This window comes from Vicugna pacos, chromosome 8 (genome assembly GCF_048564905.1).
Source record: "Vicugna pacos chromosome 8, VicPac4, whole genome shotgun sequence".
Taxonomy (NCBI): domain Eukaryota; kingdom Metazoa; phylum Chordata; class Mammalia; order Artiodactyla; family Camelidae; genus Vicugna; species Vicugna pacos.
In genome coordinates this window covers 77495969-77508299 of record NC_132994.1, presented here as the reverse complement: position 1 = coordinate 77508299, position 12331 = coordinate 77495969, and the positions used below count along the sequence as shown (strand labels likewise).

At 47.2% G+C, this 12331-nt stretch overlaps 1 protein-coding gene across 11 annotated transcripts in view; it reads right to left on the bottom strand.

Annotated features, from left to right (window-relative positions):
* AFDN (afadin, adherens junction formation factor) overlaps positions 1 to 12331 on the bottom strand; it is a 126578-nt gene that overhangs the window by 92651 nt on the left and 21596 nt on the right. For all 11 annotated transcript variants that reach the window (XM_072966220.1, XM_072966221.1, XM_072966223.1 and 8 more), the window contains one exon: positions 2390 to 2585. In XM_072966220.1, the coding sequence (XP_072822321.1) occupies positions 2390 to 2585 (196 nt within the window). Of the gene's footprint in view, positions 1 to 2389; positions 2586 to 12331 lie in introns of those variants that run through there.

The following is a 12331-nucleotide window of genomic DNA, read 5'->3' as shown; positions in this document are numbered from 1 at the left end:
CTTTTAGTAAATGCTGTATGTAATCAGTCATGTTAATTATCAGAAGCAGAAATTACAAATTCTAAATTATTATTAACAACTGAAAATATGAGACGAGAGTAATAAACTGGAGACTCAATCAGGAAGTTTGACATTCCTGCTACAAACCAAAATCACCAAGCTGTTCACGTTGCAGAATCTGCACTACATCAAAATCCCTCATGGCGCATTTTTTAGAGAACTCATATTAAGAACAATTAAGCCTAAATCATGAAAGAAACAAAAACAAGGGAGAAATAGCCTAAACTACTGAGCGAAGCGCAGTCCGGCCCTGCTTCAGCTTCACGACCCCAGGGGTCCTCTGCCCTCCCGCTCGCACGCCAGGTCTAACAGCAGAACCCCTCTCTTTTTCCAGGTGATCTCCCACGCGGACTTCTGACGCAGGGACAGGTAGAGGGTGGCATTCCGGCGGAGCCGGGCCAGGGCTGGCCCGCACCCCAGCTGAGGCGCCAGCGGCCCCTCAGGAGCATTTCCAAGGAGTACTTTCGGGATGAGCTGCACCTGCCGACGCTGCGGGAGACGCTGGTCCCCGAGCACCATCCCTTCTGCTGGCGCCACACTGGTGTCAAACTGGGTTTTCCAGGGTGCCGTGAAAACAAGCACTGCCCGCAAACCAATGTGGACAGGAAAGGGGGGCGCCGCCTCCAGGAGCTGGGCAGGGCCCACCAGGGAGGGACTGAGAGTAAGAGCGGGATGACATTTTCGGTTTCCCTCTCGTTCCATGTGCACTAGTTTTCCAAAATCCACCAAGTTGTCAGAGCACGAATACCAACTTGTCTGAATCTAACCACTCTATAAAATTAACTGTTAGGTATTTCCTTTGGCCTCAGATGCCACTAAAAAGTCACTGACACATGGAGGGCTCTGTGACCTGAGAAGACAGATGCCGACCCGCCTGCTCCGCCCGAGGCGCGGGGGCCCACCGCTCTGAGTACGAGGTGCAGGAGGGCGCCAGGCTGCCCCGCAGTCACACGGGTGGGAGAGACACGTCCTTGCACACACCTTCCTTGTGCTTTCACTCCCTTACAAGTCGCACAGTTTACTTTTTAATGAAAAACAAATCTAGCAAACAAAATTTAAAGAAAAATGTTCTCTTAAAAGTCAGTACACATATGTTCATATACAACTGAAGCATGATGCTGCACACCAGAAACTGACACAACACTGTAAACTGACTATACATCAATAAAAACATGTATGCAAAGAAATCAAACTCATTCCGTCCTTCAGCTCGCGAGTTCTAATCGTAGATGATATTCCAAAGAGTCCACATAGTGGTATTCAAATAACCCAGTAGTGCAGACAGAAAAGGGCTGAAAGCAAGAAATATTTTCTTCCTCTCTGTAACCTATTTACAAAGCCTCTAAGGTAAACAGAGAGCTCAGCCTCAGAAAAACCATCCAAAAATTGAGCCCACCCTCTGCTGTCAAACTCCCGCTGGGTATTGTTCATGTAGCTGATACCAGCATAACCTTGAGAGTAATAAACAAATACAGCCCAGCCCAGCTCATATACTACTGGGGAAACAAATCAGTGATATCTGAATTTCACATATTGCAAAAAAAATTTAGCCCAATTTCAAATGCACAAAGAAAGAAAGCTGTATTTCTGAAGTTAAGAAAAACAACGTTCGTATGAGTTTTGAGTGTGGCATTCAAACATGTGTTCAAGCTGGGTCTGTGATGTATATGATGCTTTATTTGCTGCATCAACGGAGACTTGTTATTTGTTTCTTTTACGGGTGACAATATTCCCAAAGCACTCATACAAATTTTTATAAATTTCTACATTTCTAATCAGTCCAACTTAAATTGCTACTTGACACATAGGATGTTTTCAGAAATTTCAAACCTTAAAACAAGGAGAAATTAAAAACTACATAAAAGAATTTCTTCAAGATGCCCTAATTCATCCCGAAGAAAAACATTACTGCTCCACATTACAAAAATTTTACAGCAAGATTGATGATTCACACTCATAAAATACTGGGTTACAATTAATTGTAATATTACAATCTATACATAAGAGTTATATGAAATATTTCTCCAAAATCAAGCAGCGTCCTGTACCACCAGTGTCCGGGACAGCCAGGCCTGCCGAACCACTTTAACTAGGACTGTCGTGCTACTTATCCCTGGAGAAATAAGCATACGTAAAGCTGATGTATCCATTCTCACACCGTAAGTGCCAGGAACTCAGAACATTTCGCGGACATAGAAAAGCTTTGCCAACCTGTTAAGCGCCCCCCCTCCCGGCCCCTGCAGAGGGAGCAGAGGAGGTGGGCAGAGCGGCAGGGCCCCTGCGCACGTGGCCGTGGACCCACCCCGACGAGCCCCTCGTGCGCACTGACCTCCGCTGACGTGCACTTCGTAGAGGGAGTACTTGGGAGACGACAGCATCCGCATATCGGGTCGGAACTTCTCCGCGAGCGTCTCGATCACATCTTGAGTGGTGGCGGTACTGGAGACCCGGATGCACTTTGTTGCAAAGTTCCCAGCAGCTTTATCTTGAAAATAAAACCTCATCACTCCATGGAACTCCAAATCCTAAAAGGAAAACAAACCGACACATTTTTGGAAAAACGACAGCTCAAAAAGGTGTCTTCTGAGTCAGTCACACAACTTGGGACACGATATTTACAATTCCTCTCTGCCTCACTTGTCTCAAGTACAAGGCAGTGGCGCGGGGACCCCACGCCGACACGGCAACACCCACGTGAGCCCTCAGCAAGTGCCGGGCGCCGGACACGCACCGTCTTACAATGTCTTTATAGCAACCCAGTCAGGCAGACGCCGCTATTAAATCCTATTCTCAAGATCTGGTCATTAAAACTCACAAAGTTTGAGTATCTTCCTCAAGCAGCAAATCCAGAATTAAAACCCAGATCCATGGAACTTCGAAGACCATGTCTACCTGACCCTGAGGTCCTGTCCAGTCCTGAGATTATAAAGCCTAAATGAAGAGCCTGCTCTAAAAGCAGAGGGGAAACGCGGGTCCCAACCCCACCATGGCTGTAAACAAATGGAGACTCTGAACTTCTGCAGGATTATAAACTAATTTCCAGCATGAACTACTTGCCCCAAATCAACAGACACAATATAGGTCTTTCTTAAACCCTTACTTCCAGAGAGAAATATAATGGAATGCCAACCAAAGACTACTCTGCTTCAAGGGGGCTGAAGCCCACGTGACTATGGGATGCTCCTTCCCGTGGTTTCCTTTTTTCTTTTTAATCAATGGAAACAGTTTATTTGGATGACACTCTCGTGAGTTATCAGGCCCTTTGCTATAATAATCATAAGACTCAGGGTCATAGCCCAGGAACCTGGTTCCTGCTTGGAGGGTTTCACGTTATGTGGGGATGCTGGGGGGGGAGGGCCAGAGTTCCCGTGCACCCCAAGGTGCAGTTCCCCTCAGAGTCGGAGTCCTTCTCAACTCTCCCCTTTCTCTCCCTCTGCAGCGAGTACATCCAGCCCTTCCATCTCCAAAATACACCCAGAATCCATCCCAAACCTAATTAAAACCAAGTCAGCTAAGCCACTCCTCGCGTCTTCTTTGCAACAGCTTTTCTTCTCAGATGGCAAGTCTCCTGGGGGCTCAGAGACCCCCGCATGCGCGCCCTCCCCCACTCCCCAGTCCACGTGCCCATCCCCCATTGAACGTGTGAACCAACACGCACCTACCCATGTGAAGGAAAGTAAGGAAAATGGGGTATCAGAACGAGGTTGGCTGTATAACCATATGAAAGGTGGACCAGAAAACGAGACTGCATATCAGGGACATTTCCGGCCCGGAGCCCTTCCACGGGCCCCACCCCCGACCCCGGCCCCGGGAAAAGACAGGGAGGAGCACATGTGTTAGGAGATCACAGGACAACTGGGGCCCAGTGAGTTAGCAACCGGGAGCTACATCAGCAGGAGGCCTCTGCGTCTGCCCGGGTCCACCAGCAAAGCTCGGTCGATACCCTTTTTAAGTCAGTCTCCCCATGTGCACGTAGTCAGCAGCCCTGACAGCTTTGGCAGTGCTGGTGCAGCTGTACGTGAGGCCTGGTGAGGGCAGGGGCAGCTGGGGACTCCTGCGGCTGCCACTGCGGGTTCACTCCCAGCCCCCCACCGCGCCGCCCACAGGCTCCTGAGACGGCACTTGGGAACACAAAGCTCAGTCTGGAAGTGTGGTCACATCTGTCTGTTCAGGGTTTTATCGCGGGATTCCGATCCTCGCACGCTGCCGCCCTGAAGCCACCGTCACACACTCAACGGTCTTCTCCAAATCCACCCCCATCCTACTCAACCACCCTGCTAACAGAGTGGCTTTCCGTCCTCTGTGATGGGAATAAAACCGCTGGCTGTACCTATATCCTGAAAGGCACAGCAGCGCCAGCTTCTCTGAGGATCATCAGTAAGTAATCCAAACCAGCAGATGCTAAAGACACAGACGCAGCACCTGGGAGGGCCGGCCGCTCGACAAGCACGCCAGGGAAAGAATCAGAGATGGACTGACAGGCGGGCCGGGAGAGGAGACGCCTTTGACCTTCATCGTCCGCGCGAAAATCCTGCCCTTTCTCGGTAAAAAGGAAACTGCAAGTGTCAAATCCCCATTATTAATGTGGCTCAGCTATTGATCTTACATAAAACCTGGAGCTAAACAGAAAAAAAAAAAAAAGAGTAATAAACCCAAGGGTAGAGATACCGCGCTCCCAGCGAGCAGCGCGCTCCCGCCTCCAGGGAAGCGGTCGTGCTTCTATCGCAATTCTCCAGGTTCCCCCAAGCCCAGACAGAGGCGTCTGTAAAAGCCACCTCTGGTTTCATTCCATCTGCACTAAGTGCTAGTGAGTAACTATTAGTTCAGTTCCCTTGGTTCCTGTGGCAGCACACGGAGCGGCTGGCACAGCTGTCATTAGCACAGCTCCTTAATCCGTTAGTACCTCAGCATCCTCTCCAGTGACTCAGCTCATCTTGCCTGGTGGGAGTAAGTCCACAGAATTCTATCGAACCTGCGAAGACTGATAAAATTAACTTCCTGACCCTAAAAGCCGGACATGGAGTGACCAAACTAACACAATCATAAACGTAGCTAACGTGTAGAAGGGCCAGCACGTGCAGGCTAGGAGCGCTCAGCACCTGACCCCCAGGGCAGGTACCACCATCACCCCGCTGTACGGGGCAAGAGAAAGAAGGGCCAGAGAGGTCAAGCACAGCAGCCATGGTCACAGGGCCACCAAGCAGCTCGTCACTCCATCGTCTAAGCAGAGTCTGACACTCATGCCTCCTTTTCTTTATGACAGGTACAAGGGGACTCCTGAGGAAACTATGGATGGATGAATAAGAGAGAGAAACAGAGGTTCAGAGGGGTCCCTGGACCCGAAAGCACCACATTCGGACGCCGGCGGTCCAAAGCTCGGATGAGGGGGTCCCCATGCACCCCGCCGAGCCGCCTCGCCCACCGCCATCCTCAGGGGACCGGGGCACCCGGGGCACGCAGGACACAAGGGCGCTGGCACCTCCAAGCGAGTTACTGAACATCACACAAGCTCACATTCCCTCAATTATAAAAGGAAAACAATGAGCTTGTTCTGAGGAGGAAACAGCCTGCACACAGGCGAGCACTTGCTTCAGTCTCGCCACCGACCACAGCCTTTCTGGGATGAGGACCTTCCACTCCTTAGTCCAGGGCCTCCCTCAGCCTCCAACATAATGCTTCACACACAGAAATAAAAACAAGTTTGAGTCAAAACTTCCAATAACAATATCTGATTCCTGTGCTGTCTGTTCTCACCTGATAAGAACTCCGAAAAACAAAACTTTAAATTTGTAATAAACAGCATGAGGTCTCAATGGCAGCGCTGCTGTTCTGACAATGCTGCGGCCAACACAGCTGTAATCTTACAAGGACAAGTGCTTCCGTACGAAAGATCCCTCCCTCCTCCGTGCCGGTTACGTGTATCACCCATAACCACCTCCAATCGCTTTAACCACAGCCGCTTAATCGAAAGGGACGGGAAGGACACCACTTGATTCCTCTCCTTAATGTTACTTTTCCTGACAGGCAGCAACTTTCTTCCTCTCCTAAAGGTGCGCATCTACCCTGAGAAACATGCTCACTAAGGATCATTACCTCGAAGTGGAACACTACTTGGGGTGCTCACACACTGAAACAAAATTATGTTAATGTTTATCGGAAAGAACACAACAGACAAAAACAAGACAGCTACAGGATGAAATTACACACTGAAGAGTCAACGCGAGGAACTAAGAATTAAAGACGGAGGCTTTCTTTTAAATATTTCATTAATATCTCATTAATTAATGAAACTGATCATCAATCAGCCTTCTTACCCCAACTAGTGAAGACTCACCAGGACAACCCCAAACCTCCCTTTGCTCAAGTCAGTCAGAACCATTTGCTCAAGGCTCACACGCGTCAACCACGCTCGGTTTGCTTTCCTCTCACCCAGCGCAGCACCTCCTTCAAATCCGTCTCCCAGCCTGCAGCGAGACAATGCAGACTTCAAACAGGTAACCCCACTCCAGCTCCCACGGAGGACACAGCAGCTGACAGGACCTACCACTTTATCACAAACACAATCTAGTCTTGACACTAGTGCCTCCAAAACAGGTGCAAAATGTTAAGAAAAAATACAGCTGCGCCTTCAAAACACACACATTACTTGTACGTGAAACAATGACCTGGACAACAGCCATGAGACTCTGTTTTTTAGAAACAGCGATGACGCCTGAATGTTAACAGGTTACAGAATGCAAGAAATACCTGAGTATGGGATGCTAAAATCTTACTTGTATAAACACTGTTTTTTAAACTTGTATAAACTGTTTCTTTTAACTGTTTTTAAACCAGTACTTCAAGCATCCTTTCTAAAACTATATGCGTTTCATTAGCTAAAACCTTTATAAGACAAGCACACCTGAAAGGTTGAAAGAACTAACTGTAAAACACCTTCAGCACTTCCTCCCGTGGCGCTCAGTTCTGTTCCGTCGTCTGCAGAAAGGGACCAGCGATGGTTTGGCCGGGGCACCGGGTCTATGTCATGGAGACCAGCACCCAGGCACACCTCGTTCTCCTGTGCTCACAGATGCCGTGTTTTTCACAAAGTGAATGTTTGTGGCCACCCTGAGCTGTCACATGACGGACGGTTAGTATTTTTTAGCAATGAAGTATTTTTTTAGTGAAGGTATGCACACTGTTTTCTCAGACATACTCTAATGCACACTTCGTAGACTACAGTATAGTGTGAACACGACTTGCGCCGGGAAACCTGCACACCTGCTTGCCTGGCTTTTCTGCAGCGGTCCGGAACCGAACCTCTGTACCTCGGAGGTGGCCAGTCCAGTCACTTGACAGCAGCTACTCTCTGACCCAGCAATCCGCATCCAGGAAGAGTTTACCCTATACCTACCCTATACCTGTGTTTGGTCTTTGTAATTAAACGACCCCATTAAACTATTTTTGTCTGAAAATAAAGGCCTAATCTCTGGCGTCACAGTGTGCACCTGTCGGGTGTGAGCCGACTACTATGCTTCTAACATCCTGAGGTTAATTCACTGAAGCTGAGAAAGGCCAGGTGCACTGACACTGGGACACTCATCTTTCAGGGGAAGAGCAAAAGTTTTCTGGACTAATATACTGATCTGAAACACAGACACTGCACACAGAGAACACAGGCAGATCTCCCCTCTTACGAAGTCTAACAAAAAACCACCCAGTATCCACTCATCTAACCATTTTAAATAAAACAGTTCTCTGCCAGAAAACAGGCTGCTGTGAAAACCAACGGGCCAACATGTCTCCAGTGCCTCAGCCGCGCCTGCAGACAGCGTGGCTTACCCACTGCCACTCACAGCGGCGGGACCTGTGAGCCGCGCTCTGCCCACCTCCAGGCAAGTTACGTCTGTGCTTCGCCGTGACTCCAGTGGAGTTAGAAACCTCCCCACCTGAGTCAGCACTACAGGGGGATGGAGAAGTGAACGCTTTCCCCACAGTGCTCTTAAACTGTGATCTCTACTTGTGAACAGCTACCACACATCCATACACAGGGGATGTAAAGATGATGAATTAAAGAGTACGTTACAGCCACATGACAGAAGAGCAGTCATCACATTTGTGATTAAAGATTATGTCTCTGTTTCTACTGTAGCCTTTAAATGCTGCCTTGTACAAATGCAGAGTACAAATGGAAGCACACACAGCCCTGAAAGCTGCCCACCCAGTCCAGGGCCGAGACACAGTGGGGCAGTGGCCACAGACCCTTCGGTAGTTCGGTGAAGTCTACGCAACGGTTCTCAGGATGAAAGGTTTAAATGCACAAAGTAAAACACGAAGGATCACAAAGTGAACAATTACATTAAAATACAATTATTGAAATATTTTAAAACCTGTGATACAGTAATATGAGTGTTTGTTGTTAACATATTAAATAAGACCTAGATCTTACTTTACGCATTTAAAATCTTACAACTTTAATTGTGAAGCAGATATGAATACAAACTCATAAGTAAAGAAAACGCTAAATTTCAGTTAGAGGTTAATAAAAATTTACTGAAAAGTAAGGTGTAATTATTTTCTCACCCATGTCCATAGACCCGACGGAACCCACCCCTGGGCCCCAAGCCGAGGACCCCGTAACAACTCCCATGACGACACGCGCACTCCTGAGCCGAACAGCGTGCCCTTCTGTGTGCGGCTGGGTAGCCGGACAGCACTGTCCTCTACTAAAGCAAATTCATCTCCACAGCTCTGCCAGCCAGGCTTGACTCTACCCACGGGCATCACTGAGACCTGGTTTAGCAATGCTCTTCCTTTTCCGTTCAATGACGGAATGAAACAGAGCAGCCTAGGTTTCTAACGGGCACGATGCGCCGTGGGCAGAACAGCGCAGGGACGGGCCCATGGAACTGCAGCCCCAGTCACTCCTGGGTGTGCCCTGGGCTACAGGCACCATGCGGTTCTCTTCCGAGGGGTCACAGTAAACCAGCTGAGACTGAGAAAAGGGTGTCTCAACCTCTGCTCTCTGACACTTTGGACTGGATCAATTCTTTGCTGTGGGAGCTGCGCTATGCACTGTGGGGTGCCAAGAACACCCCCGGCCTCCATGTACCAGATGCCAGCAGCACCCGCCAGATACCTGCACAGGTCCCCAGGGGGACAAAACTGTCCCAGTGGAGAACCAGCCTAGGACCTTTCAGAATGACAGAATATTCTAACTCTGCCCCCTCTCACCGCTCTCCCTCCTGTCACACACCTCCAGACGCACTTCCCTCCCGAACACATCTGTGTTCTATCCCCCTAGCCTGAAAGAGTGTCCAGAACTGATCACGGAACTCCAGGTGTGTCGGACCAGCTGCAAGGACACTGCTAATTCTAACACTACATGTGGAAATAATGCAATTTAAGAGTACAGTGGCCTGCTGGTGACCACCTAATGTTGTTGATTCACATGGGGTTCCAGTGAAATGAAAATTCTAGGGTCACCTCCATGTCAGTCCACCAAATCACAACACTTCTCCAGCTTGGCACTGACCTGTTAGACAACAGCCTTCGAGCGCAACTAGTCACCTGGCTCCTAATTCATCTAATTCTACTTAGACGCAGTCCTTAAACAGAGTATGATGACAGACATTGTTGGATTCCTTGATGAAGTCCAGACACAGGATGACTAATGCATCTCCTTGATCTACAAATCTGGGAACCCTCCTCTCTCCCTCACAGGCACACGCAGAACATGACATCATCGCCGCACCTCACGAGTCATGCTGGTTCCCAGGAACGGGATTATACAGCTTTGCAACCCCAGGACTGCATTTCCTCTTCAGTTTTAATACACTCATAGAGAGCATTTCTATGAATAGTATTAAGTTCAACTTTACAGTGTTAGTATAGTTTTCATACTGCTTTTAAAACTTGCGTTGCATAATAAATATAAATCTTTATGGAATCCCATGCTTTAAAAATTATACACTAAAATATACAAAAACATGAATATGTCGTCATAAAGCATTGTCTGTGTGAAAGGGCAGGAAACACGCACACATACTTGATTATACCTGCAGAAAGAAACCTTCCTTGAAGTGGATAAACCAAATGTCATAAAAGATAGAAGCAAAGCCTTTCTAAATGCACTTTATTACATGGTTTCAACTTTGGAGCCACGTGATGATTTTTAAAAATAAAAAATAAATTTTAACCAAAAGTAAACACTAAAAATTTAAAACAAACTGAAATTAACATCCAGCCATGTATCAATCTGGTCACATTGCCATATAGAAAAAAGTTTTTTTTAAGTGATCTTGAAAAACAGTATTTTGATTTTATATTCCTAGTGGACTCTGTTCTAAGCATAACTATCTTGCAAAGAAATATGAATCTTTGTTCAGAAGTCCAACTGTTAGTTGTAGTATCAGCATTATTATGTGTAACACAGCGAGTACATGACTGAATGAAGCAAACAAGTACTGTGTTAACACAGTTACAAAACAAGATTTTCGATGTGAGAGAAAAGACATTTTTTTAAAATCAGAAAACTACGTATAAAATCAAGGAAGGTCAAATTTGAATTGGAAACATCAGTAGAAACTCGTGGATTTTTTTTGCTTCCACAAACCTCTGAGTTCTTTCCACAGAAAAGGCCTTGAAGCAAAGGACAAGTTGTAAAAATAAGCACCTCCAGCACCCAGACTGTCACCTCTCAGTATTATTCCCACTAAAGGAACAGGTCTCCTTGGAGAAATGGTTCAACCCGGGCACGGGTCAGAAAGCAGGCACGACGAGCTTGGGACACCTTGGTGTGCCAGAAAACAAGGCAGTTCTCAAAAACTTCTGAAAAAATAACCCCTCTAGCCAACCAAGGGCGCACCCGGCCAAACGCGGACGATCTGAATCCAGCGCGAATGATGACTGCAATTGACTGAAACCAAGAATCCATGAAAATCCTCACTTATAAGGACAGAACAGAGAGGTGAGAAAGCCAGAGACAGAATCAGAGTCCCCGTCACCACTGCAGGGAATTAGGGCCCCAATTCCTTAGCCTGAAAGTAAGCAACTGAAGTCAAAGAATTCAGAATTCATCTGCTTTCTGACAGCTTAGATCAGGAAAATGTGTTTATATATTTTTTAAAGAATTCCAGCCAGTAAAAGTGAAAGAAATAACAGAATTAGGAAATCACAGTTTTTTAACCCGTCCTTCACTTGGGCAAAGACTGGCAACAACCACGCAGGAGGGGAGAGGCTGCCGGACCGGGACCTGACCCCGGCGAGGCGGTGGCTGTCACAGCCCCAGCCCCTGCGCGGGGCCCAGACACACGGCCGTGCCCAGAGCACTCCTGTCCAGTGGCTGCACCTGAAGCCTCTCCTCTGAAGCCGCAAGTCAAACACCACCACCCAGCCCCAGAAAAGAAAAAGGGCAAGTCCAAAACGGGAAATTCTACGGCAAAATTAAGACGTTTATTTTCCTCAGCAAGTCTACGAAAGGAAATAAAAATGGGGGTGAGTGGGGGGGTGAGAATGCCTTAAGTTAAAAGAGACATAAGGGAGCAAAACATAACACACGAACCTTGTTTGGATACCGATTCCAATGAAGTAACTGTAAGATACATTTCTGAGCGAGACAAGGAAACCTGAACACAAGCAGACAACAATAAGGAATTACAGCTCATCCTGACGACAGGATTACTGCACTGTGGTTCGATTTTGCTCGAGATGCACATCGAAGTAGAGGAGAAATAACTTGCTAGTTTCCAGGATTTATAGTTCATCTAGAGATAACAAAAAATAATGAATTAAGATAATGACAAAATTTTGAAAATTCTGAAGTCTGGGGGATGGATACAAGTGAGTTGTATCTGTTTGAAACTTTCCCTATTAAAAATATGAAAATAAGTTATACTTACAAACTAAACATTATTAAATATAAAATAAACCTGTTTTCATAAAAATACAGAGACTCTGGGGGAAAAAACCAAAGAATGCAATTCCGTAGCTAGACAATGAAATGACATCACGAGTGGCCAAACATCTCCTGCTCACAGGAAAGGCAGCGAGTGTGTGGTGGGAAGTGAGCACGTGACGCAGAGCCCTGGAAGCAGCCAGACACCAGGTGAAACCTCACTTAACACACATGCATCTCTGGGTGAGACACGAGGATCTGCTTTCCCGTTTATAAAATGGAGAAGCTACTGTCTACTTCAGGGGGTTCGGTGGTTGCCAAACCATTTACGGCATACAAAATGCTACAAATAAGGCACTAGATGACACCTGTCGCTCCCCACTGCACATTCTCCAG